This window comes from Polypterus senegalus, chromosome 9 (assembly GCF_016835505.1).
Source record: "Polypterus senegalus isolate Bchr_013 chromosome 9, ASM1683550v1, whole genome shotgun sequence".
In the NCBI taxonomy this organism is placed as follows: Eukaryota; Metazoa; Chordata; class Cladistia; order Polypteriformes; family Polypteridae; genus Polypterus; species Polypterus senegalus.
The window spans coordinates 66,372,847-66,395,772 of NC_053162.1; the positions used below are offsets into that span (position 1 = coordinate 66,372,847).

General features: G+C 35.9%; 1 protein-coding gene across 1 annotated transcript in view; it reads left to right on the forward strand.

Moving 5' to 3' along the window:
* Positions 1-22,926, forward strand: part of dpy19l3 (dpy-19 like C-mannosyltransferase 3) — a 122,974-nt gene that overhangs the window by 37,160 nt on the left and 62,888 nt on the right. The window contains exons 10-11 of the mRNA XM_039763169.1: positions 11,974-12,075; positions 17,532-17,605. Coding sequence (XP_039619103.1) covers positions 11,974-12,075; positions 17,532-17,605 — 176 coding nt within the window. The remainder of the gene's footprint in view (positions 1-11,973; positions 12,076-17,531; positions 17,606-22,926) is intronic.

Sequence of the window (22,926 nt, forward strand, 5' to 3'; positions counted from 1 at the left end):
CTAAAGTACTGGATACCTAGTTATTTTCACAGACTGAATAATGAAAAGGTTAAAGAAGGCAGGAATATGTGGTTATTATATACAGGTGCAGGTGACATCCTTTTGTGTGTTGTCCTTATAATTATTTTCAGTAAGATTTGTTGTGGAGAAAATGATGTGTAAGGATACATCTGGATTATCATTTTTTGGTTTGTTAGCCAATTTAATTCATGCAGTGTGTAACAATTCCATAAATTACTTCTTTTAATGAGAGCTAGCTTTAAAATTACTGTGTCTTGCTATTTTGTTACTGTAACCAAAGTATTGACCCAGCCTTAGCTTGATTCATTAAAGAAGTACTTTTGTTATGATAATTCCTAAGTAATAAATTTTACTTGTAAATTAATCCTGTGGTGGATGTGTTGTGAGATTCTTAAAACTAACTGATTTGCTCACTGTATGTAATTATAGTTATGTGCAAAATTCTTGGTATTTTATTTTTTCTAAATCATTAAATTCAACAATTAAATGATGATTGTTCATTAAAATTTACAGAAATCTGTCACACTTTTCTTTGTTCACTCTTGTTGTGTTAATGTTGTGTTAACTTCTGTTTACTTAGAAAATCAATAAAACTTCTAATCTCACCAGCTGTGTCCAGTCTTTTGCACATGACTATAAGAAATTATGCTCGAACATTTAAAATCCATGAAATGTATCATAATATTTATACTATATTATTACAGACTTTTTCTTACAGTTTTGAGCAATTTAGATTTCTTTTTTTTTTTTGTTTTATTCTTACTGTGCCTTAGTTAGTAAAACAAAAGGCATGATCCTAAAGATCATTTGTGAGGTACTGATGTCTTTAATACTGGTGTAATACTATACAGTTCATTTTTCGGTTATTAGGCTGTTTTTTTCATGAATTGTTGTGTTTCTGAAAGTAAAACCTTTCACTGAGATTTGAACAGACTTTTCCTAGGATTGTTGGTGGGTTTGTGTTCCTGTTCTCTGCAGACAGGTGCTTTCGATAGGGCTACTCATAGCAAATTGGTTTAATAACACTGGATGACACTACTTTGACAAATAAACTTGAACTTGAAACATAATTTAAGGTTAACTGCATCATTTAGGAATTGGAGAAATATTAAGTTAACTTTTATCCAATTTAGTGTGTTTAATCGCTTAATGATGCTGACACATTGCATTAGTTCAAATCAACCAAAATATGATTTTTGTTTTTACTCTGCTTCTAATGCTTCTTATTTCAGTGTAGGGGAGTACGTTATTGGCAAAAAATTATATCTCAATATTTTCTGGGACTTTGATGATAATGATAATTAGATGATGTTTTGTATCCTTTAAAAATGTGTTTGCAGAAGTCGTATTGATCTAGCTTGGTTTGATAATAGGATATTAATTGTATCTTACTAATGAGATTAATGGAAACAACAGTTAAGGAAAACAGGTCTTATTTATTTACTTAACACTGTAATAAAATAAGACAAAAACTTTAAAATCACCTGTCAAAATATTAATGAGATCAAGCAGTACAAGTATGAGTAAAATATTTCAAAGTGGCCTACAGGATTTACATGAAAAAAACTGCACTTTTACCAACAAAACTGTTATAATGAGAGCATTTAAACAGACACTTACTCTTAGAGTAAACAAGATATGAATTCAAAGGGAATAAAATACTAAGCATAACTGAAATAAAGGGCATGATAATTACATTGTGAATAAATATTAACTGCTCTGCTGTAAGGTGAACTGTGCAGCATACAAGCAAGAACAAAAATCTAACCTACTGCACTACTGTGTAAAAATCCAAAATTCTGTCAGATACTGCACTGGAAAAAAACAATAGCATTTGTAAACAAGTTCTGTCATATATTGCACAAAGATACAAAAAACCAAAATCTATAACATTTTTAAACAAATTACTAACTTCAAGTTCTGTCCAATATTGTGTAAAGATATCAGAAAAAATAAAGCAATTGTAAAATTTTACTGAGGAAACTTCAAGTTTTGTGACAGAAACACAGTGACATACTCAATAATTTCGCCTTGCACATTGTTAAAACAACAATTAAGATATTATCATAGACAATACATCTTGCCCATGCTTACTTCTGTGTCCAACAGTAGTCACCTAGCATTTATGGATTCCACTTGTTCTGACACTGGTTTTCTATTTTTGCTGTGTCCTAGTGAAACCTTTCACCATACTCATCACTGACTACAACAGAATTAGCAGGGAAGAGGTCTAAGTGCGAATGCAGAAAAAAATTCCTAACTGACATGTTGAATTTTGTCAGCCAGGTGAACATAGTTTAGCACACTGTAGAAAATTCTCAACAACATCCTTGAATGCCCTCTATGCAGTTTCCTTTGGCCCCACTTGCAGATCTTCAAACCACTTGTCATTGATGACATGCCTGATTTGTGAACCAATAAATGCCTTCCTTAATTTTGACAGCAATTATTCGTGAAAACATCTTACTCAAAACCTTGAGGTGGGAAAAATATCTTTGTTGGGTAAACAAGTGATTTATATGCTACGCTTTACAATGGAACCTAATGCTTATGGAGCAGCCAGTTCTTTTTATTGTAATGCAATTCTTTAGCATGGCTGTCCCATTTGCAAATGAAACAAGAGTACTTGGTACTCCAAGCCTCATTCCTAATAGCATTGCCACTACTTTTAGAAGTAGGAAACATGTTCCACTTGAAGTTGTTTTATATTATATATATATATATATATAGAGATAGATAGATAGATATATATATATATAGATATATATATATATATATATATATATATATATATATATATATATATATATATATATATATATATATATATATATATATATATATATATATATTGTCACAAAACGAGACAAAGACAGAAAAAGGTTTGGGGCAGCCACCCATGTAATTTGGCATCCTGGCTGCAAAAGTCGTTTTCTTTTCAAAATAACAGCACTGAACTGCTTACAACAGAGTCCAAAACAAGACTGTCAGAGAAGGGAAAAGGGAAGGCTTTTAAAGGGGGAGGCAGGAAGTGAGCTCATAAGGATCGGGCACGTGTTCATCATTCATTGGATTAGGCCTGGATGTGACATCAGGGGGGCCGGAGCTGGCAAGGTCTGTCTCCATTGGCTCGGTCCCAGAAGTGACGTCCAGAGAGACAGGTGGAACCTCCCGGGTTTGGTCTACAGGGAAGTGAGAAAGAGAGTTAGTGCACTCTGCCACATCCCGGCATGCCTCAGAACTGCCTTCACTCGAGCCCTTTAGCTGCCTCCCATGCGTGCGTGTGTGACAATATATAGTTAAATAGTTCAATGGTGAAATCCCGTTGTAGTGAATAGAGAAAAAGTTATGAAAATTTCAGAATAACAAATACTTTTTGTTGGCCCAGACAAATGTTCATACAACATCAATTTTAACAAATTGCAAATTTCATCAAAACAAATGTTTCTTTGACCAAAAAAGGCCACTGAAGATAATAATGCGATGCAAAAAATACTTAATGCCATGTTTACACTTTCTCTGTTATGAAATTGTTAGGCTTGGTGAGAGTGTAGGCGAAATATCATATAGTTGAATTCTGACCGCATGGGTAGTCGTGTTATGTGAGGATACTGTACTGTTCAAGTTTCATAGTGCTTTTCAAAGTTTTCTTTGCAATTAACAAAAAAAGTAATAAACAGCATTTGTTTATGCTGAAAGAAAAATTAACAATCCTTGAAAAAGTTGATTCCAGAATGGAGAAAAATGCTGTGGAGAAAGCATTTCGAATTGCGTCTTCAACATTGTAAATAATTTTGAAGGATCAAAATAAAATTAGAAGACTAAGTTAAAGATTGGGCATTAAGATGGGAATGAAAAAAAAAAAAAACTAAAAGCGTTTTTGTATTTCCATGCAAAAAAAGGTAATCTGTTTCATTTTCATTCTATATTCATACCTGTATTTCTGTTAAGAACAAACAGTTATATGTACCTAACTTCTCATTTTCAAATAAAATATTTTTTGCAGTTTAAGAAGTTCTTTTTTTTTTGAATAGGTATTGTCAAGCTTGGGTCACAGAATTGCACGAGAAACAGGAAGGTGAATCCGGGTTTCCAAAGATAATACAGGAACATTATTATTGTATAGAGAAGGCAGGTGCAGTCTCCAGACTTCATTCAAAAAAGGAGCTGTTACTTCATCACTTTAAGCACATGATATAGGAGCCGGGACATCTGTTTTAGTTCCCATCTTCAGATTAGAATACCTTGGGTGGCAGACCAGGGGAATGCAAGGAAGAGTATATAAACATCATGCAACAAGAACATTACATGGTAAGCCTGAACCTGCAGAGGATGACTAATTACTTTGCCCTTGGTTTACTGTTTACCAGGTGCATCAAAGCATCTACGGAGCTGTCCTCACACCACTGCCACTAGAGATGATGAATTGCCGGAAACCCAGGTCACAATAGTATACTTATCTTCCCCATATTTGTTATATGAATTTTGTTACAATGGGATTTTATATATATACTAGCCGACGCCCGCCATAACATACGGCGGTGTAAGAATAGGAATGAAAAATGGTGAGAAAGGAATTCAGAAATCAAGAAGAATTAAATACTTTTTGAAAGACGCAGTTGTGAATAGGTGTTTTGCTGGAGACGACAGATAATGAGTCGAAAGATCTAACCCTAGAAAAAGCCACATACAACAATATTTTTGTTGCGTGTATCTTGGACTTACTGGAAATGTGGTCGGTAATATGATCATTTTGCCTACACGTACGTTGTTATTTTCAGCCTTTGCTTGCAGTGCGTCTGATAGTCCTTTGTATTGTTCCACGAGCAGATCTCGTTGATGTAATCTGAGATAGTTGGGACACGCGCCCTCTGTTTTAACTTACGCATCTACGACGTACTGTTGGAATAGTTTGCCGCTGGAGTGCAAAATACTAAATGTATTCCTCAGTGATAATCTGTATGTGTAAAATTGACACTGAGTAAGCCTGAATTGGTTGGTGGTTCTTTTATCGGGAACATGTTGTAAATCTTTGTTCCAGCCAATGTCTCCGTAAGGGAATAAAAGTGGGTAAACCGTAGGATCACAATTCATATTGAGCGTGGAAATCTGTTTACAGGAGTTGCCTCTGGGATAGATGCAAATGACCTTTTGGCAGGGGGTTCGCCATCTTCTCCAACGAAAATCGCTGCAACATCAGTGTGACTTGTCGGGGCATTGTATCATCGTAAATCCTGCCCAGGGTTTTCCTTGAAAATCATTCATACAAATGCTGTTGGATTGGACTGAGCAATTTCATGCATGTGTTTGCATGATTTAGCGAAGGGGTTGATTGTTCTGAGCATGGAATCTAACTGGAGAAGTAAATTTTTGCTGCATGCAGAGTTTGCTTTATTTTGTAAGCGTACTTCAGTAGCTTGTGCTGTGTCAAAACATACAACTGTCCATATCCTGGAGAGGTAGAAGTGTTAGCATATACTGGAGAGATTTGGTGATAAATTTGACTGTGTATTTTAAAACAGTAATGTCTGTGGCCAGGAGGTTGAGTTATCTGTGCACCCATGGAAGCAAACGCTAGAGAGGAGTTCTATTCTCGAATGTGTTCACAATAATTTTTACCTTCTGATGTTTGCTGTGTAAGAAGCTGTTGTAAAGACACAGGTGGGTCCGCAAAGAGGTGGCAGCACCTCGAGTACCTGTTGGATGTATTACGCTCAGCAGGCCAGTATAGTGCATGACAGTGTTTGCACTGCTGGTCTGGAGTCCCGATGTTGTACTCTTGGACGGGAAGACAGGAATGAGGTGAAGAAGTACCTGTGGTAATGGGAAGAGGATTTTGTGTATGTCTGCTGAGACTGCGTTGGTGGACTGCATGTCGGCTGCATGTGGGCGGGACCGGTTTTGAAGAGGAGCCGCAGGCAGCGTGGGGAAGGGTTTGGAAGAGGACGAATAGGAATCAAGAAATGCCGTGCCGGTGGGTGGAACCGGTTTTGAAGAGGAGCTACAGGCAACATGGGGAAGGGTTTGGAGGAGGACGAATAGAAATCGAGAAATGCCATGTGGGCAGGACCGCTTTTGAAGTAGAAGCAGGATGAACCAGAAGAGAAATATATATAAGATATATATATATATATATATATGTGTGTGTGTATATATATATATATATATATATATATATATATATATATATATACACTAGGGGCAAGCCCCCCAGCACCTTTGGCGCCCAACCCCCAGTTGCGGCCAGTCTGCTGCTCACATTGTGAAGAGGGGGCTGAACGCACCCCAAGGAGACATGTTCGCTCCTCCGAAACCCCCTCTTAAATGGTGACACAGTGGGAAACAAATACAGTTTTTTTTTACCTCCTCTTTGCTCAATCAGCTGCTAGCTTGCTGCTGCTGCCGTGCCGCATGATCTGTATCTCACTTGGCACTTTGGACATTTAAACGCCTGTACAGCAGCTTTCCTACTCTTTGTCTTTCATTTCCGGCCCCAGGCGTGGTTAAATCTCTTGGCACTCTTGGTTATGTCTTGTCTCTCAGGATGTAAGTTCTTAATATGTTTTAGTTTGAAATTTAAAAACGGAATAAGAATCTGAAAATCTAACAACATGTCATTAAAGTTCAGTAAATTCTGAAAAGAATGATACCAAACATATACATGAAGTTTTTAAAATAAGACCGATTTAAAGTGTAACAAAAAATGTACATAAAAAGTCACATAAAATCATTGCACTTTTAGGCTTAGGATTTTATATATATACTATATATTGTCACGCACGCGCGAATAGGAGACCGCGGACGGACCTTAACACGCTTCGGAAGACGTTCGCCGGCAGGGAGTGGCGGGGTACTAACCTTTCTCCTTTGCTTTCTTTCAGGAAAAAAGACGCTCCGCCACCATAAGCCTCATTCCCGCAGCACGTTACTTCCGCCCTTCCTCCACCATTTTTCCTGACGTCATCAGTCCCATCCTCCCTCACGGTTCCTTCCCAGCATTCCTCTACTTCCGGCTCCTCCTTTATAAAATGGCCCGACGCCATTTTCGGCGTCGCGCATATGAACTGTTTGTGTTTGTATTTTGACCATTGATTTGTTTTTTGAATTGTGGATTTTTCTACAGTATACGGGGCCGGAAACCCCAATGCTGTCTGTTGTTGAATCTTTTAATATATATATATATATATATATATATATATAAATAGTATATGGTATGTGATAGGAAATTTTAAAATTGACTTTTGTAATCAATAGGCCAGAATCCGCATGATATACCTGTAAATATTAAGGGAACAAAATGATTACATTTTTCTTAAATATTCATGATAGTCTTGATTAGAGTAAAAAGAACTCGTCCTGGAACAGGAATACTAAGACCCTTGTCCTTATCCATGTCTGAAAGTTGTGTTCACCAGCGACTGCCTGGTGGCTACATGGCCCACTTAACCTAATTAGGCTTAGTCTGAAAAAAGTTGAAAGTGAAGGATGAGGATCATGCACAGTGCCTTATCAGATAACATGGAAGAGCAGATGTTATCCAGCAGTAGTAGTAGATAATGGCAATGGTTCTTGGGATGGAGGACCTAACTTCTTTGGCAAGAAAGGTCTCAAAGGTTGTTCAGATGGTTGAAACATACCAGCTACTGTATAAATGGTCAGACTCACTTAACCACAGCATTGGTTCTGAAAGAGAATTCTTCAAACTTCAGGAGTGGTCTGTGCCCTTTTCTGAAACTGCCCAAAAGAAATTGTCATTTCTAAGCTGATGTGTAAATGACATGGTGTGTCACTTAGGTGCCATACAGTTGGAGTTTATTTTGTTGGATGAGATTGTCTCAATGCAATATTACATTTTAGAAGGGAAGTCTTTGAATGTTGTTTTTTCTGCATGCACCAAAAAACGATTCACAGTTTAGGCCTTTTTAGAGTTATCGAATTCATTGTTCAGTTGGGTATTGTCTACTCTTTAATACTGGGAAGCTTCAACACTTATATGGAACATTTCTTTGCCTCATCCAAACCTGAGTAGTGATTTTGTTTTTCTGAATGTTTGCAGTAGTCACAAATTGTTAATAAAAAGCACAGAGTTTGAACACATAGATGCCTATAATTGATACCAGAGTACCTTGTGTCTAAACATTAATTTTATCATCAAATATAAGGGTTTTTTCACTTGGGTAAATAGAAATACCGAGCTGCCAACAAATCTCCAATTGGTGATAAACTTGTTCAGATGGAGCAACCATTGTATAGACCTGGAAAACCCAAGTTCATAATGTGGGTTTCCTGGAAATTATTAACTGATACCTTTGTTCAAAATTAGTTTAACTTGCGCTTCCAGAAAAGCTTCTCTTCACTATGGAGAATGACTTTTGAACATCTTTACAGAAGTTCTAGTAAACCATCTGATGGCTCAGGAAGAGTGGGTGGTGTGATGACATATAGGCTGTTCTTAGCAAGGGTTGGAAAATGTTAACCTGAACTGGGGATGTTGTGTAGAGGTGGAAGGAGCACTTTGAGTAACTCCTAAGTTAGATGAGTATGCCATACTTAGAAGTGTCAGTGCCAGAAGCCTTGGTTGAGGTTGTGTCTATGTCAGAGACTGGTGACACTGCAAAAATTAATAAGCTCCATGGTGGAAAAGGTGATATCTATCAGGAATGCTGAAATCACTGGGCGTTATGTTTATTTGGGGGTATCAAACATTCTCAATTTTTTGTGGAAGACTGGGACTGGCAGAATGGAATGGCAACCCATGTTTTCAGTAAATGGTATAAGAGGCTCTGTTACCAAAAGAGAACATATTTGATCTTCTCCAGGTAGGCCTACATCAGTGTTCTGGAGAAACTAATCTGGTAGTTGGACCTTATATCAAAGAGTAGCAATGGAGATTCCATTCTGGATATGGAGTGGTAGATCAACTCTTTGCCTTTGCAAAAATATTTGAGGAGCAAGGGAATTTGCCTGTCCTGTTTAAATATGCTTTATGATTTTGCAGTTAGTTTATAATCAGTTACCCTGTAATGTTTTGTGAAGGTGCTTCTATGTAAAATGGTAGCTGTATTTGTGAAGCAAGAGTTGTGTTTGTTTACTTGCCTTAGTTTCTGCGTTTCTTTAGTCTGGGTGTTGGACTGTGCCAAGGGTATATTTTCTCCTGTTCTTGATTTGCATGGTCATGATATCAGGATGTCAGTAGTAGCTGACTGTTATCCAGAGTTGTACCTCTACTGTTTTCTGAACATAATGTCCTCTTGGAATTATCAGAATGTGAGCTCTAGTTTACACTGTAATGTTTTTAGCCAAGTATAATATGGTCCAGGTCCTGTCCTGGAAAGGAGTAATTCTTTTAGGGTGAGATGTGTGCATCTGCCACAAGTAGGATAAATGAGATACCTCAGGGTCTTGTTTACTAGTAATAGAACATTGTGAAAATAAGCAACAAATTGATACAACAGCAGCAGTTATATGGATGTTGTACTGAATCATGGTAGTGAAGAGGAGCTACAGTAATTTCAATGAGGAAGCTTTAATTTACTCTGTATGCTACATGCCTGTCTTAATCTAATGACAAAAATCATGAGATTAGGAGAACAAAAACCTACAATGAGATTCCTGTGAAGGACAGTTTGACCCAATATCTGTGACAGAGTGAGAACATCAACAATATAGAAGGATCTTGGAGTTAAACTTCTGCTTTTCTAGATTGAGAGGAACCAGTGAGGTAGTTTAGACCTGTAGTTAGTGTGCACCTTATTGCTTCCAATGGGAGGTTTACAAAAGCATACTGCTTAGAGAAAAGACTGGAGGGTGGAGCCAGGACATGCAGGAGGAATATTATCTTTTGTGTCGTGGAATTTTCTAATATCTAAGAATTTTTTGCGCATAGGGTGGTCTGTTCAGAAGAAGTAGTGTTAGTAGTAGTGGTAGTTATAGTAGTAGCCATTGTCATCATCGTAGTAGTCCAGGCTTTAACATGACTGTTAGAAAATTTTTCGGGAGAGTGCGTCAGAAAGGCAGATGAAACTTTATTCATTCTTGCTTACTTTCCCAAGAGACTTACATATTTTGAAAACACTGGCTGAATGTTCCTTCAGCTGGCACCTAAATATTTTTTTCTCATTTTTTACAGTTGGGATACTGTCCCCTGTTTAGATGTGATTCAATTTAATATTTAAAGTAACAAAATGCAAACATGTATGCTATAAAAAGATTGGTATATCAAAAAAAGTATGCCATTGCCCTTATCAGCAGTGTGACATGTCAAACCCACTCCTGTCCTTTCCTCCCCTTTCCTCTTTGTTTTATTGCCAATGTGGAGTGTAAGGTGTCTAGATGACCTTTCTATATCCAATCAAATTCAAGTTCTCTTTGCAACAGATTTTTATTATGGGTGGGTGCAAACTTGCCTCCAAAAAGAGAGAGCAACATTATGGCTCAAATGAGCATGCTCCTCTAATGATGCAATAATTAAATGCAAGCAGATTTATTTGTGTATTTCTCTAATCTTCCACCTGGTCATTCAGTATATTCAGGTAGTCAGCTGACATTATTTTTGGGTACATAACGTTGCTGAACCTAGACCTGACCAACTAAAGCAAACCCAGATCATAACACTGCCTCCACAGGCTTATTTGGAAGGCAGTAAATATGATGGATGCATCACATCATCCACCTCTCTTCTTATCCTGATGCAACCATCACTCTGGAACAAGGTAAATCTGTACTAATCAGACCACATGATCTTTTTCCATTACTCCAGAGTCCAATCTTTATGCTCTGTAGCAAACTTAAGCCTTTTTTCTGATCAACCTCACTGATAAGTGGTTTTCTTAAGGCTACACAGCTGTTTAGTCCCAATACCTTGAGTTCTCTTTGCATTGGGCATGTGGTGATGCTCTTCCTTTCACCATTAAACATAGCTGTAAGTTCTACTGTTGATTTTGTATGATTTCATTTAACCAAATGTTTAGGTGATCTCTGCTCACAATCATTCAAAATATTTTTCCAACCACATTTCTTCCCTGAAGGTAATGGATCACCACTATCCTTCCACATTTTAATAATACGTTGGACAACTATTAACCCAATTTTAGCAATTTCAACAATCTCCTTAGTTGTTTTCTTTGCTTGATGCAGGCCAATAATTTGACCCTTCTGAAACAGCATAACATCTTTTTCATGACCAAAGAATATGTCTTTCGACATGGTTGTTTAAAAATTGAGAAGCTACTCACTGTATCACTTAAGGTTAATTATCTTGTTGCCAGCTGAAACATATTGATCACTACGGTACATATCCAATGGAAGGTACTTATCTATTTGCTTAGTTAAATTCAGGTGGTGACTTTTTTTTTGGCCAGGCATTGTATAGCAGCTGTATAGAATAGCTCCATTGATCACAATTGTAAGCTGATTGTATTATTACTAATTCTGCCACCACTACTACTTGGGGAATTTATATGTGAATATATGTGAAAGTGCCAATCTAGGGCTGACGCTTGCACTGCCATCAAGAATAAGCCCTCTCCACCTGTAGCTCTAAATTGGATAAACAGCTTACAAATTTTTTGTATTGTTGCTTATTTTAAGAATAGTAATCAGTTAACAACATATAAAATGTAATTTATTACAGCAAATGTATTCATTGTATATGAACTAGTATTTTTAAAATTGTGTTTGTAAAATGAAATAAAAGTGTACTTAATAAAGAAAATATAAGTTTTATACTTAAGTTTAATACATAAGTATACTCCATTTTCACTTAGCCATATCACAACTATAATATTAATGGACTAATATTGTCAAGATCTATTTATGTCGATCAATTTAATGTTGTTCTCTTTTACTGTGTGCATTCATTGAAGAGGTCTACACAAAAATGAATTGAATTAAAGGAACTTAAAAACTTAATATTAAAACTTATTAATATTAATATATTATTTTATGTTTTAGAAAAACATGAAAATGGATAGTTTCCTTGGGAAGATCTTAAAACTGCTTTTCCACGTGTTCAGTGTGCTGATTTTGACTTTGTTAATACATTACACATTTAAGGTAAGAATATAACTGTTTATTAATAATTTTAATAGGTATTTTTTCTTTTAAGTGTTTTTCATTAGTAGTTTTCTAATGAGAAGATTTTGTATTTGTCATTGAAAATGTTTTTCTTTGCTTTAGTGCTACTTCTCAACATTGAAAATATTTTTCTTTGCTCTAGTGCTAGTATCATCACTAGAGCCTCAAGCTCCATTCTAGACTGTTCTCTCTATTCTAATCTGATTTGGGTACTTTACAGTATAATCTATGCTTGAATGGATTCACACATTTTAAGGTCAAGCTGAGACATTTAGCCATTTGATTGCTGTCTTTATTATTCATTGTTTAAACATTTGTGCAGCTCTAGTTTTCTGCTGCTTGCAAAGCATTTAAGCTTCCTGTCTTTTCCTTCTTACTAATATCATTGGAATCTAGATCAGAACAGCAGTCTATAAGTATTTTTGATTCAACCTAACATAGATAATATAAAGTTCAGTTCACAGGATTACATTATGTTCAATAGAAGATTGAATTATTTTCAAGTTTGCAACTGCATTCAAGGTGGAGACAAAAATCCAAACTATAGAACTACAATGGTTTTATTGCCATTTTTCAACAATTCACCAAATATAAGAGGATTTTTGCTGTATTTTACAGTTATTTATGTTTTATATATTTTAGCACTTGCATAACAAACTACATTGTCTCTAAAACCCCTTAGGTGGTCCACTGACCATTTTTCCATTCTGGAAAGAGAAAAAATAATTAATATCAACATATATATATGCAGATATCCCACAGAATTTTAAACAATATTCATATATATTGAAAAGATATATTTTTGGTATTTTCATTTTTCATACACTGTACTATTCCCTAAGGGATAAATGTTTTAAAAAAATAAGGCACAACATAAGTAAAGGTTCAGGGCACCTTATGATTTTCCCCACATATTGATAAGGAAGAAGAAAAATTGAAAAAGTAGAAATGTCTTTCCAGATGCAAGCCCTTTAAGATGACTACTGCTCTGTGGTAGTCATGCCCATTATAAATGTTCCTGCTTGGAAGGGGTGGGGCTTCTTGCAGAAGTGGATGTGCCATCATGCGTCTTTGAGTCTCAGATCTCTGGTCTACAGATAGAAGAGGAGTAGATGTGAAAGACTGTGCCACCTCTTGACTCAAGATGAAATTACACTCAGTATGAAACCCCCGAGAATGCCTGCTGTTCATGTGTGTGTGACAATGTAAAAGTTTGATATGTTAAGGCCATGTCTCATTAGACAACGTTTCCAGCAATTTTCAGTTGTAGCCTTCATTTGTCTAATGCTACTAACTTGGATGCAGTTTGCGGTGTGCTTCCATGAAGCCCAGTGATGTGCCCAACCATTCGCTATTCCACGACTTACTCTGACAAAATCAAACCTGTTGGATTTTTTATTTAGTCATAGGGTCAGGCTTCTATGCATGACAGCGACATCCAATGAATGCTCTTCAGTAAGTACAATTGATGTAATGCAGCAATAATAAATAAGGACTGCAATTGTTTTGGACTTTGCAAATAGTATTGAAGGATGTGTTTCTGTGTGTCTTGTATTTTACATACTACGACAGCATGAAATAAAGAAAAAGGACCAAACTTGTGGCTGAACTTACCCTACTTGTTTACCCTTTGTACAACATGGACTTGGTAAGGCAATACGCTACTGGATGTCAAAAGGGTGAGCACAACTATGTTAGAAGGTTGGCAAATCAGTAAACATTAGCAGCGATTTTTAGCCATCTAATTTGACATTGTCCATCAACAAGATCAGCAACAGTGGTTGGAAAATCTGACATACCCTATGACTAGAAGTTGCATAATGTAATATTGGCTTTATTTTTTGATTAGTCACTCTAGCACAAGTAAAAGGGGCTATCTTACAAGGAACCAACCAGTGCTGAGATCAGATGATGTGCCAATATTATGTTAAATATATTAACCAAGTATTCAGTCTTATTGTGAAGACAATTGAAATACTTGAAAATAATCTAATTTCAATTTATTTACTCCAAACCATTAAAAAATGCAATGTAATTTTAATGTGACCCAAATATAGTGATAATGTCATATTGTACTGCCCAAAGCAACATTTACATATGGGCATATTTCATCAAACATTAGTGTTCAATGTAATCATTTAATGAAAGTTCTCCAATAATTGAGTCAAATGTAAGCTTTATCAAGAGAAAAAACAGTAAAAATTGAAAAGTGCAACATTGTTGCTTTCTCTTTAATTTTAATATTGCCATTGAAGTAATTGTGAACCTTGACTTTGTACGTTTATATGCCCATATTCTCAGGAGTTTGCAACCCAAAATGACAACACTTCTCAAAATCGTTAACAAACCAATTAGATCAAGTGGATCTTTTTTTTTTCTGGAATGCGTTATTTAAGCATTTTAAAATAATCCAAGATATATGTTAGAAGGGAGACAACAACTGGGATCCACTGAAAAGACCTGAAAAAATACCATAAATCTTTCTTTTGTGAAATGGGTTATTTTAATTATTAAAACCACTAAAAGCAAGAATGCCAGAAGATTAAAAAGTTGCAACAGCAGTGACATTTGTAAGATTAGTATTTATTTAATCTCTAATAAACAGATGCAATAACTAGATGGAAGACGTTATCTTGTTATTGATTACAGTACAGTTTTTATTAACAATGTTACATAAAAATTTTCTAAGTCACAAGAATCTCATCATTCTAAAATGTCAGTTGGGTGTATCAGCATGGTGGCAATGAATGAATCATGTTTTCTGCTTTGTGTACATCTTATGATTTAACATTGTGCTTTGAAAGTGAATCATTTATATGTTATTACTTAGGATTAACCTTATCTTGGAAGTACACTTGGACATTGTCTTGCTGCATGATGATTATATTACTTTTTTAAGATTGGCCAAAAACATCCACCTTTAGCGATACACTCAAGTCATTTATACCTTTTTAGTCACTGCTATGTGTCAGTCAGTTCCTGTCCAGTGGCAAGGGCAGAAGCGGGAAGTCCCATAAAAATAATATTTTTTTTGTCTGTGATGTAGCCCTTTCTCAGAGTCCATTAAATGCATTCTGCTTTTAATAGTATACCATATGTCTGATGTAATCAGTAGTAATCAGTTGTATAGTTTGTGGCCTGTTCAAATGTGTTAAGCATCAGTCGTATATTATGAAGCAAAGCCAACAACTGAAAGAGTGGTCATGGCATGTGCTCAGTGCAAATAAGACCAATCCTCTTTTTTGAACTGCAAGAATATTTTAAAAATTGTTTGAACCCTCAAACTCTTTTCCTTCTTGTGCAGACATACAGCAAAGAACCACAAGTTAGTTAAAAAGAATAAATCCCTGGTTTTCTGACCTTGAATTAAGGTTTGCAACTAAAGTTTCTACCATTTTCATAGAGTTACATTTTCAAGATGACAAAAGAACAAATAAGTAATATATGAATGAATGTAATAAAACCAGGTTATTGTTTTTTTTGTAAACACATGTTTATTGAAGTTTCAGATTCCTGATGAATTGATATATATTTATAAAAATTAAAAATATATACTGTATATGCACAGTTCTTAACTCATAGACAGTATAGTGGACTGTAGTGTTATACACAGTGTACCGCCAACTGCTCCTGTCTGCTGCCTATGTTTAAAGGCATCAGGTCAACTTTAACAGTGTAAAGGATGGTCTGGCAAGGTATGCACCTTGGTGTCTTCCAACCAACTGGGGGATTCTGAGGTGCTGCAGGTATTTTGTGGTGATAACCCTGACATGGCAGAGATCTTGCAATGTGGGCAAAGATATGGAATTGACTCATGTTGATCAAGAAGGAGATTAGCTAAAAACCACTGATATGTCAGCATTTTGCATACATCACATGGTTGGTATCAGGGATCCTTTGGCATCACAAGTCACCTGCACCAGTCAATCAAATAAATTATTTTATCAGTGAGTATGTCATACATGCATAGATATAAATGCATCTTAATGTCAACCTTAAGACATATCTTTAGAGCTGTTTTGAGCAGCTGCATGTAATTGCCTGTCATCATAAAACTTTTGTATTGGAACTCCCAAATTTGTCAATGGTACTAGCAAGATAGATAAATGACTCGACAAGCTGCACACTATGGTTTCCACACTAACACTGAAAAAGCTGCAGTTACCTCCAAAATGCCAGTTTTTCATCTTCTGCCTATTCATGGGCAGGCAGAAAATGGTAGGCTCATCCTGTAAGTAGAATAGTGTTAGCCTTGGTACATCCTAGTTTCTTCTGAAAGCACCACATCATTCATGAAGATTAAGATGGCAATCACTTGATTGATCAAGGTCTCTTCAGCCATTCCCTGCTGCACTGTGTGCTCCATGACATGAGCCATGGCCACTAGAAATGGTTCTAGAACAATCATGCAGCCCAGCATAACTCCACTACACACCAAAGACCAGTTTGTTATTATTCCATCTTATGCCAACTTCATGCATGAGATCAACCACATTGTGAGGATGTCCAAAGTATTGTGGCATCCACCATAGATCTGAACAAAAACTAAATCAAATGTTGCTGTTTTCTTATTAATTAACCTACTGCCATGCAGGTAAATATTGCTAGAAGCATTGCAGATTGTGCCAGCCATGGCATAAAAATCATCTCAACACACACATAAATCATTACTCTTAGCCATTTGCGAGGTTTAGATCAGTGTAGAATAAAAGTTGTTTTTGGCTTCATTTGAAATATCATTTATTGTCGCATATATAACGGTGATCAATATAATTTTGTACTGATGATGAAACCTAGCTACTAGTTGTCATTTTATGCCCAGGTACCATTTGATCAAAGTGACAGCTGCATTTGAACCGAAGAAAATGGTGGTGCCAGCCTGACAACTTTCTCCTTGGTGCTGTTGTAACCACAATAATTGGATGGTTAACAGCCTATCAGGAGTCATACCTGCTCTTACCCATTTTGTTTTCTGTGGACGCATGATTGCGATATGTGTGGTGTACAGGTCTTTTATCAATATGAATGCTGCTCTTCTTTTTGACAATTTACACTTGTACCCAATCATACATCAGTTTTCTTTACACTGTGAAACTTTTACACAATATATGCATTATATATCTATATTTATTAATGTACTGTACATATTAATGTAGTTTCAATAGAATGCATTGTTAAGTGTCATTATGTAAAAATGCTTTTACATTTTTTACAGAAAATATTTTTTATGTATCTGACTCCTGTTTAAACTGATGAGAGTACAGACATTTAAAATAGTTTGCCTTTCATAACAAGTCTATAGTTTATGTGGCAGTATAGAATAATTACTGTTCAAAAAGTTGTAATACTTTTTGAGCAGTAAGTTTTGTCAATATCTTACATTTGGTTTAAGATATTACAATTAATTCTGTATACTAAACATTTTTTTCATATAGAAAACACTGCAGCTGAAATCAGATGAACATATTTTTAAGTTCATAACAGCCAAATTTGGGTTTGGTTCAACAAGGTAAGGAAATATTTTTCCTTTGATAATTAAATGTAGATTAAGTGCTAAAGGTTTGAGCAAGGTGATTAGAATTATTTAACTGATTGAGGTATCCACTCATCTGTTATACTTATATGTTATATATTGTTGTGTTCTGAAATGTGTGTAGTAATGTGGATTGAAACATTGTAGGAAGTTTTCTTTTTGGCCTATTATCCAGGCTGAGTTTGTATGAAGTATGTATGTAAGAAAATGATGAGATACATACCGTGCAGTTATGTTTTTCATTGCTACCTATAAACAGTGCATATGTCTGTTCAGGGTCCTAGTCAGTTGTCTCATGCAATTTCATGACCCAACAGTAAAAGATAATGACCCACAACTATCCTGCATTTGTGCTGGAGTCTCTGTTCTTTTTTCTCCTAAACAATATATTTTGTTTTTGCCTAAAAAATTGCAAACAAAATATTTTTTGGCAGGCTCAGACAAATAAATTACAGTTTATGAAATGATTTTGATATGCCAAGACTATACTCAAAAACGATTTTGTCAGGTGTAATATATAGAACCAAATATATCCAAATTTACAGTATGTGCAATGATATTATTTATCCTATATATGAATAAAGATATTAGTGAGTTGGTGGCAAAGGCACCTTTATTGCTTCTTGTCAGACAGGTAATAGGTAAGTCCTGCATTTTTTGTTTAAATTTCAATGGAAACTCCATGTAGATCATTTGTGAGCAAAGTCAGACCTGGAGGGCCGCAGTGGCTGCAGGTTTTTGTTCCACCCCAGTTGCTTAATTAAAAAACAATTCTTGTCAATAATTCAATTTCATGGCTTGTTAGTGCTTTAACTCTGCCATGTCAAGTCATTCTCATAGCCTAGATTTGTAATTCTCAGTGCTTCACTTTTTTCTCTTCACTTTCCTTCCAAGTATTTAATTAAACCAAATAGTGCATGATAAATACCCACATGTTTAAATGGAAACAAGCTAAATGGAGAAATGCTGGTTTCTTTTGTCATTTGTATCTTATTGCTAATAGGGAGCAATTAAAAAACAACACTACAGCTGTTTAAGACTAAAATAAGCAAAAATATTAACGAGCGAGTCAACTAAAATGAAGCAGAAATGTTACTTGAGGAATAAGTGCTTCTTATTAAGCAACTGGGTTGGAACAAAACTTGCAGCCACTGTGACCCTCCAGGAATGACTTTGCTCACCCCTGATGTAGATAATAAATTGTAACTCTCTAATGAAAGATGTCTAAAGGTTTGGTTAATCTAGTCTAAGTCACTGATGAGTTTGTTTTCTTTGGTTTAGTAAAATGGAGGGATGGGGCAAAACGACACTACAGAAATTGAGAATTTCATCCAAGTTGGAGCAATAATTTTTCACAGCCTCAGAGGCAGAGTTATATCTTTAGAACTTTCTTTTGTATTATCTAGTCTCCTTTTAAACTTGTTCAGTAATGTCAAGCTATGTGTCCAAAAGAGACAGTCCTCTGTTTTAGACCTTGTCGTGCTGGTATAGCTTTCCCTTACTTCCTTTATTGGTACTATACTGTGGCTAAAGTGACACATTTCTGGATATGACACTTATGTTTGTGTGCATATGTGTGTGCATGTATACAGGGCCTGCGGTGGGCTGGCGCCCTGCCCGGGGTTTGTTTCCTGCCTTGTGCCCTGTGTTGGCTGGGATTGGCTCCAGCAGACCCCCGTGACCCTGTAGTTAGTTATAGCGGGTTGGATAATGGATGGATGGATGGATGTATACAGGGCGATTCAAAAAGAAATGAACTATATCAAAGATGTATTTCTATGTAACTAAGCATCCTATGAACATGAAGCCTCTGTCAGTTTGTAAAGGAACTCTTGCAATTTTTTTTATCTTAATAAAGAAAAGTATTAGATGTAGGAAATAAAAATGTTAGATTCGAATATTTAAAAATAATTTGAATTCAGTCTGAGATTTGAAACTTAAAAGTGTATATTATGAGATGGACTTAGGAGCCTTTACTAGTTATATTCACACATTTTCCTGAAATGACTATGAAGACTAATAGAATTTTAGTTTGATATATGGAGTACATGTCAAGGAAGGTTATATTTATCCTACTTGTATAAAAAATGCATTAGTAAGGTCTCAAACATAGATTAATTCATGAAGTTTTGGTCTGTGTATTAGGAAACAAATCTCTAGCAACACAAAAGAAAGTATTAAGAGCAACTATTTTAATTCTGGGAATGCATTGTATAAGCTGTGAAGAAAGATCTAAACAGCTGAACTTTTTTAGTTTAAACATGCAGATTGAGAAGTGACATGATTTAATTGTTTAAAATTATGAAGGGAGTTAGCATAGGGGATTTACTTTAAAATCATTTCTTCAACAAGAACATGTAGACACAGATGGAAATTAGTAATTGGTAAATGTTGCTGAAATGTTAGGAGTTTGTCTTCAAACAGAGGACCATAGATATAAAATATTATGAGAGGAAGTAGTGTGGTTGACAATTAATACTTTGGGTTCCTACAAAATGTTCCTTGACAACATTTTGTAAAATTGGTTGTTTGTTGGACTGAATAACCCCTTCTTGTCAAGATTATTAACTATAATGTTTTAAAAATGCTCAATTTTTGCGTCTCGTGTTGTATGGTACAAGTTGAGTCTGTAGTCTGTTTTTTCCCAGATTATTTCTAGCATACCACTGTTGATGGCTCACAAAGAAGCAACATTATATTCCTTGATTTCGTCAAGCTCCAAATCTGAAAAAATATCATGGTTACTCTGCTTCTTGGTACAACATGTTCATATGATATATGGTTTCAAAGAAATACATTTTTGAAGGTTCTCAATGTACACCAATCAGCCACAACATTAAATCCACCTGCGTAATATTGTGTTGGTCCTCCTTATACCACCAAAACAGTGTGGAGCTGTTCAGGCACGTATTCAACAAGACTTCTGAAGGTTTCCTGTGGTATCTGGCACCATGACGTTGGTAGCAGACCTTTTTAAGTCCTGTAAGTTGCAAGGTGAGACCTCCATTAGTAGGACTTGTTTTTCCAGCACATATGTAGCAGCCAGGTCAACACCTTGAGCTTTTTTCATGTTCCTCAAACAATTCCTAAACAATTTTGCAGTGTGGCAGGGCACATTACCCTCTTGAAAGAGGCAACTGCAATCAGGGAGTACTGTTGCCATGAAGGATGACTGTATGTGGTCTTTAACAATAATTAGGTAGGTAGTATGTGTCAAAGAAACATGAATCCCAGGACCCAATGTTTCCCATCAAAGCATTGCCCAGAGCATCACATTGCCTTTAACCTCTTGCCTTCTTCCTGCTCTCATCTCTTTCCCAGCTAAATGATGCACATGCACCCAGTCATCCACAGGATATTAAAGAAAACGTGATTCATCAGACAGGCCACCTTCTGATGCTCACATGCACATGCACCTTTGGTGGTGGACAGGCATGTGACCGGTGTGCAATTATGCTGTCCACTGTGTATTCTGCCACCTTTTTCTCATGGCCAGTATTAGGTTTTTCAGCAATTTGTGCTACAGTAGATCTTCTGTAGGATCAGACCAGACAGACTAGCCTCTGCTCCCCAAGTGCCTTGGCTGTCCATGACCTTGTTCTTATTCACTACTTGTCTTTCCTTGGACCACGTTCTGTAGGCACTAACCACTGCAACACCCCACAAGACCTACTGGAGATGTTCTGACCCAGTTTGGCCCTTGCTTAAGTCAATCATTTCCTTACGCTTTCCTATTTTTCCTGATTCTAACACATCACCTATCACCCATCACCTGCCTAACATATCCCACCTCTCGATAGATGCCATTGTAAAAAATGGTTTTAATGTTGTGGCTGACTGGTGTGTGTACACACACAGACATATATCACATACACACACACACACACACACACACATATATATATATATATATATATGTATATATATATATATATATATGCAGGAGTATGTACATTATTGTTTTTATGGCTAGCTTTTCAGTGACCTTGCAGAACACAATAATCCATATTAACCGTTATGGCTGACAGTTCAGTAATTATACCACTTCTGGATAAAAACTATCACTGAAATTAAGGAAAGACACTTACTATTTATTAAAAGGTCTGTTAATTAATTTTGGTTTCAGAAATACACATGTATTAATATGATTCTCATTTTGCCATATTTCAAAGTCAAATATTGTAGAGATGTTTTCTTAATTTATTTCATATATAGTAGAAGGGAATGTTTTCCCCGGGTCCTCCCTGCATGGAGTTTGCATATTCTCCCTGTGTCTGCATGAGTTTCCTCCCACAGTCCAAAGACATGCAGGTTAGGTGCATTGGTAGTCCTAAATTGTCCCTAGTGTGTGCTTGGTGTGTGGGTGGGTGTGTGCGCGTGCCCTGCGGTGGGCTGGCTCCCTGCCCGGGGTTGTTCCCTGCATTGCGCCCTGTGTTGGCTGGGATTGACTCCAGCAGACCCACGTGACCCTGTAGTTAGGAAATAGCGGGTTGGATGTGGATGGATGGAATGTTTTCCTAAGATATTAAAATGCTGAATTAGACGTTTTAACAGTTTTACACATAATAGGCATCCCCAGAAAACATTTGACAATGATACAGTAATTTGTATATATCAGTGTCTGTTATATCTTTAAGTAGTAAATGGAACAACTGATTCTCATCCTTAAATCGGTTTTGGTACCTTTTGGTTCACCAAATACAATTTCTATTTTTCAGTGAATGTAACCCAAAGGGTTTCCTATAATTTTTTTTAAATTAAAAGTTGACACATCTTATTAAGTTTTTAAAAATGAAAACATCTATACATTTTGTTAAGATCGTTTTTCTAAAGTTAAACAGTGAAGTTTATAATCAAAAGAGGTTTAAGGATATGTAATGCAAAAAAATAATAAGCTTTTACTTTAGTAAATGTTCAACTATTTTTAGCATTGAAATAAATCTCTCAGTTATTGTGGACAAAACTAGGGATACCCTATCTATCTTCCATCTATAGAACTTAAATGTTTATGGTGTGTTTCCCTCTGTCAAGTAAGTAATAATGTTAGTTTTTTATTTGCAAATATGAAACTTGCATTATAGATATATTTCCAACAGAAATTATTAGAGTATGTAGAAAGATAAGTGACTTCTTCCCTGTCAGAATTATCTTTTTAGTTGCAAGTCATTCCATAAAGTCATTAGTCTTCCTCAGTGTAAATGTACAGCAGGATATATAATGTAACTATGTTCTGGACTAAACTGACAGTATTTGATCTAAACATCAATAAAGTGTAACCACAACTTAGATTTTATAGA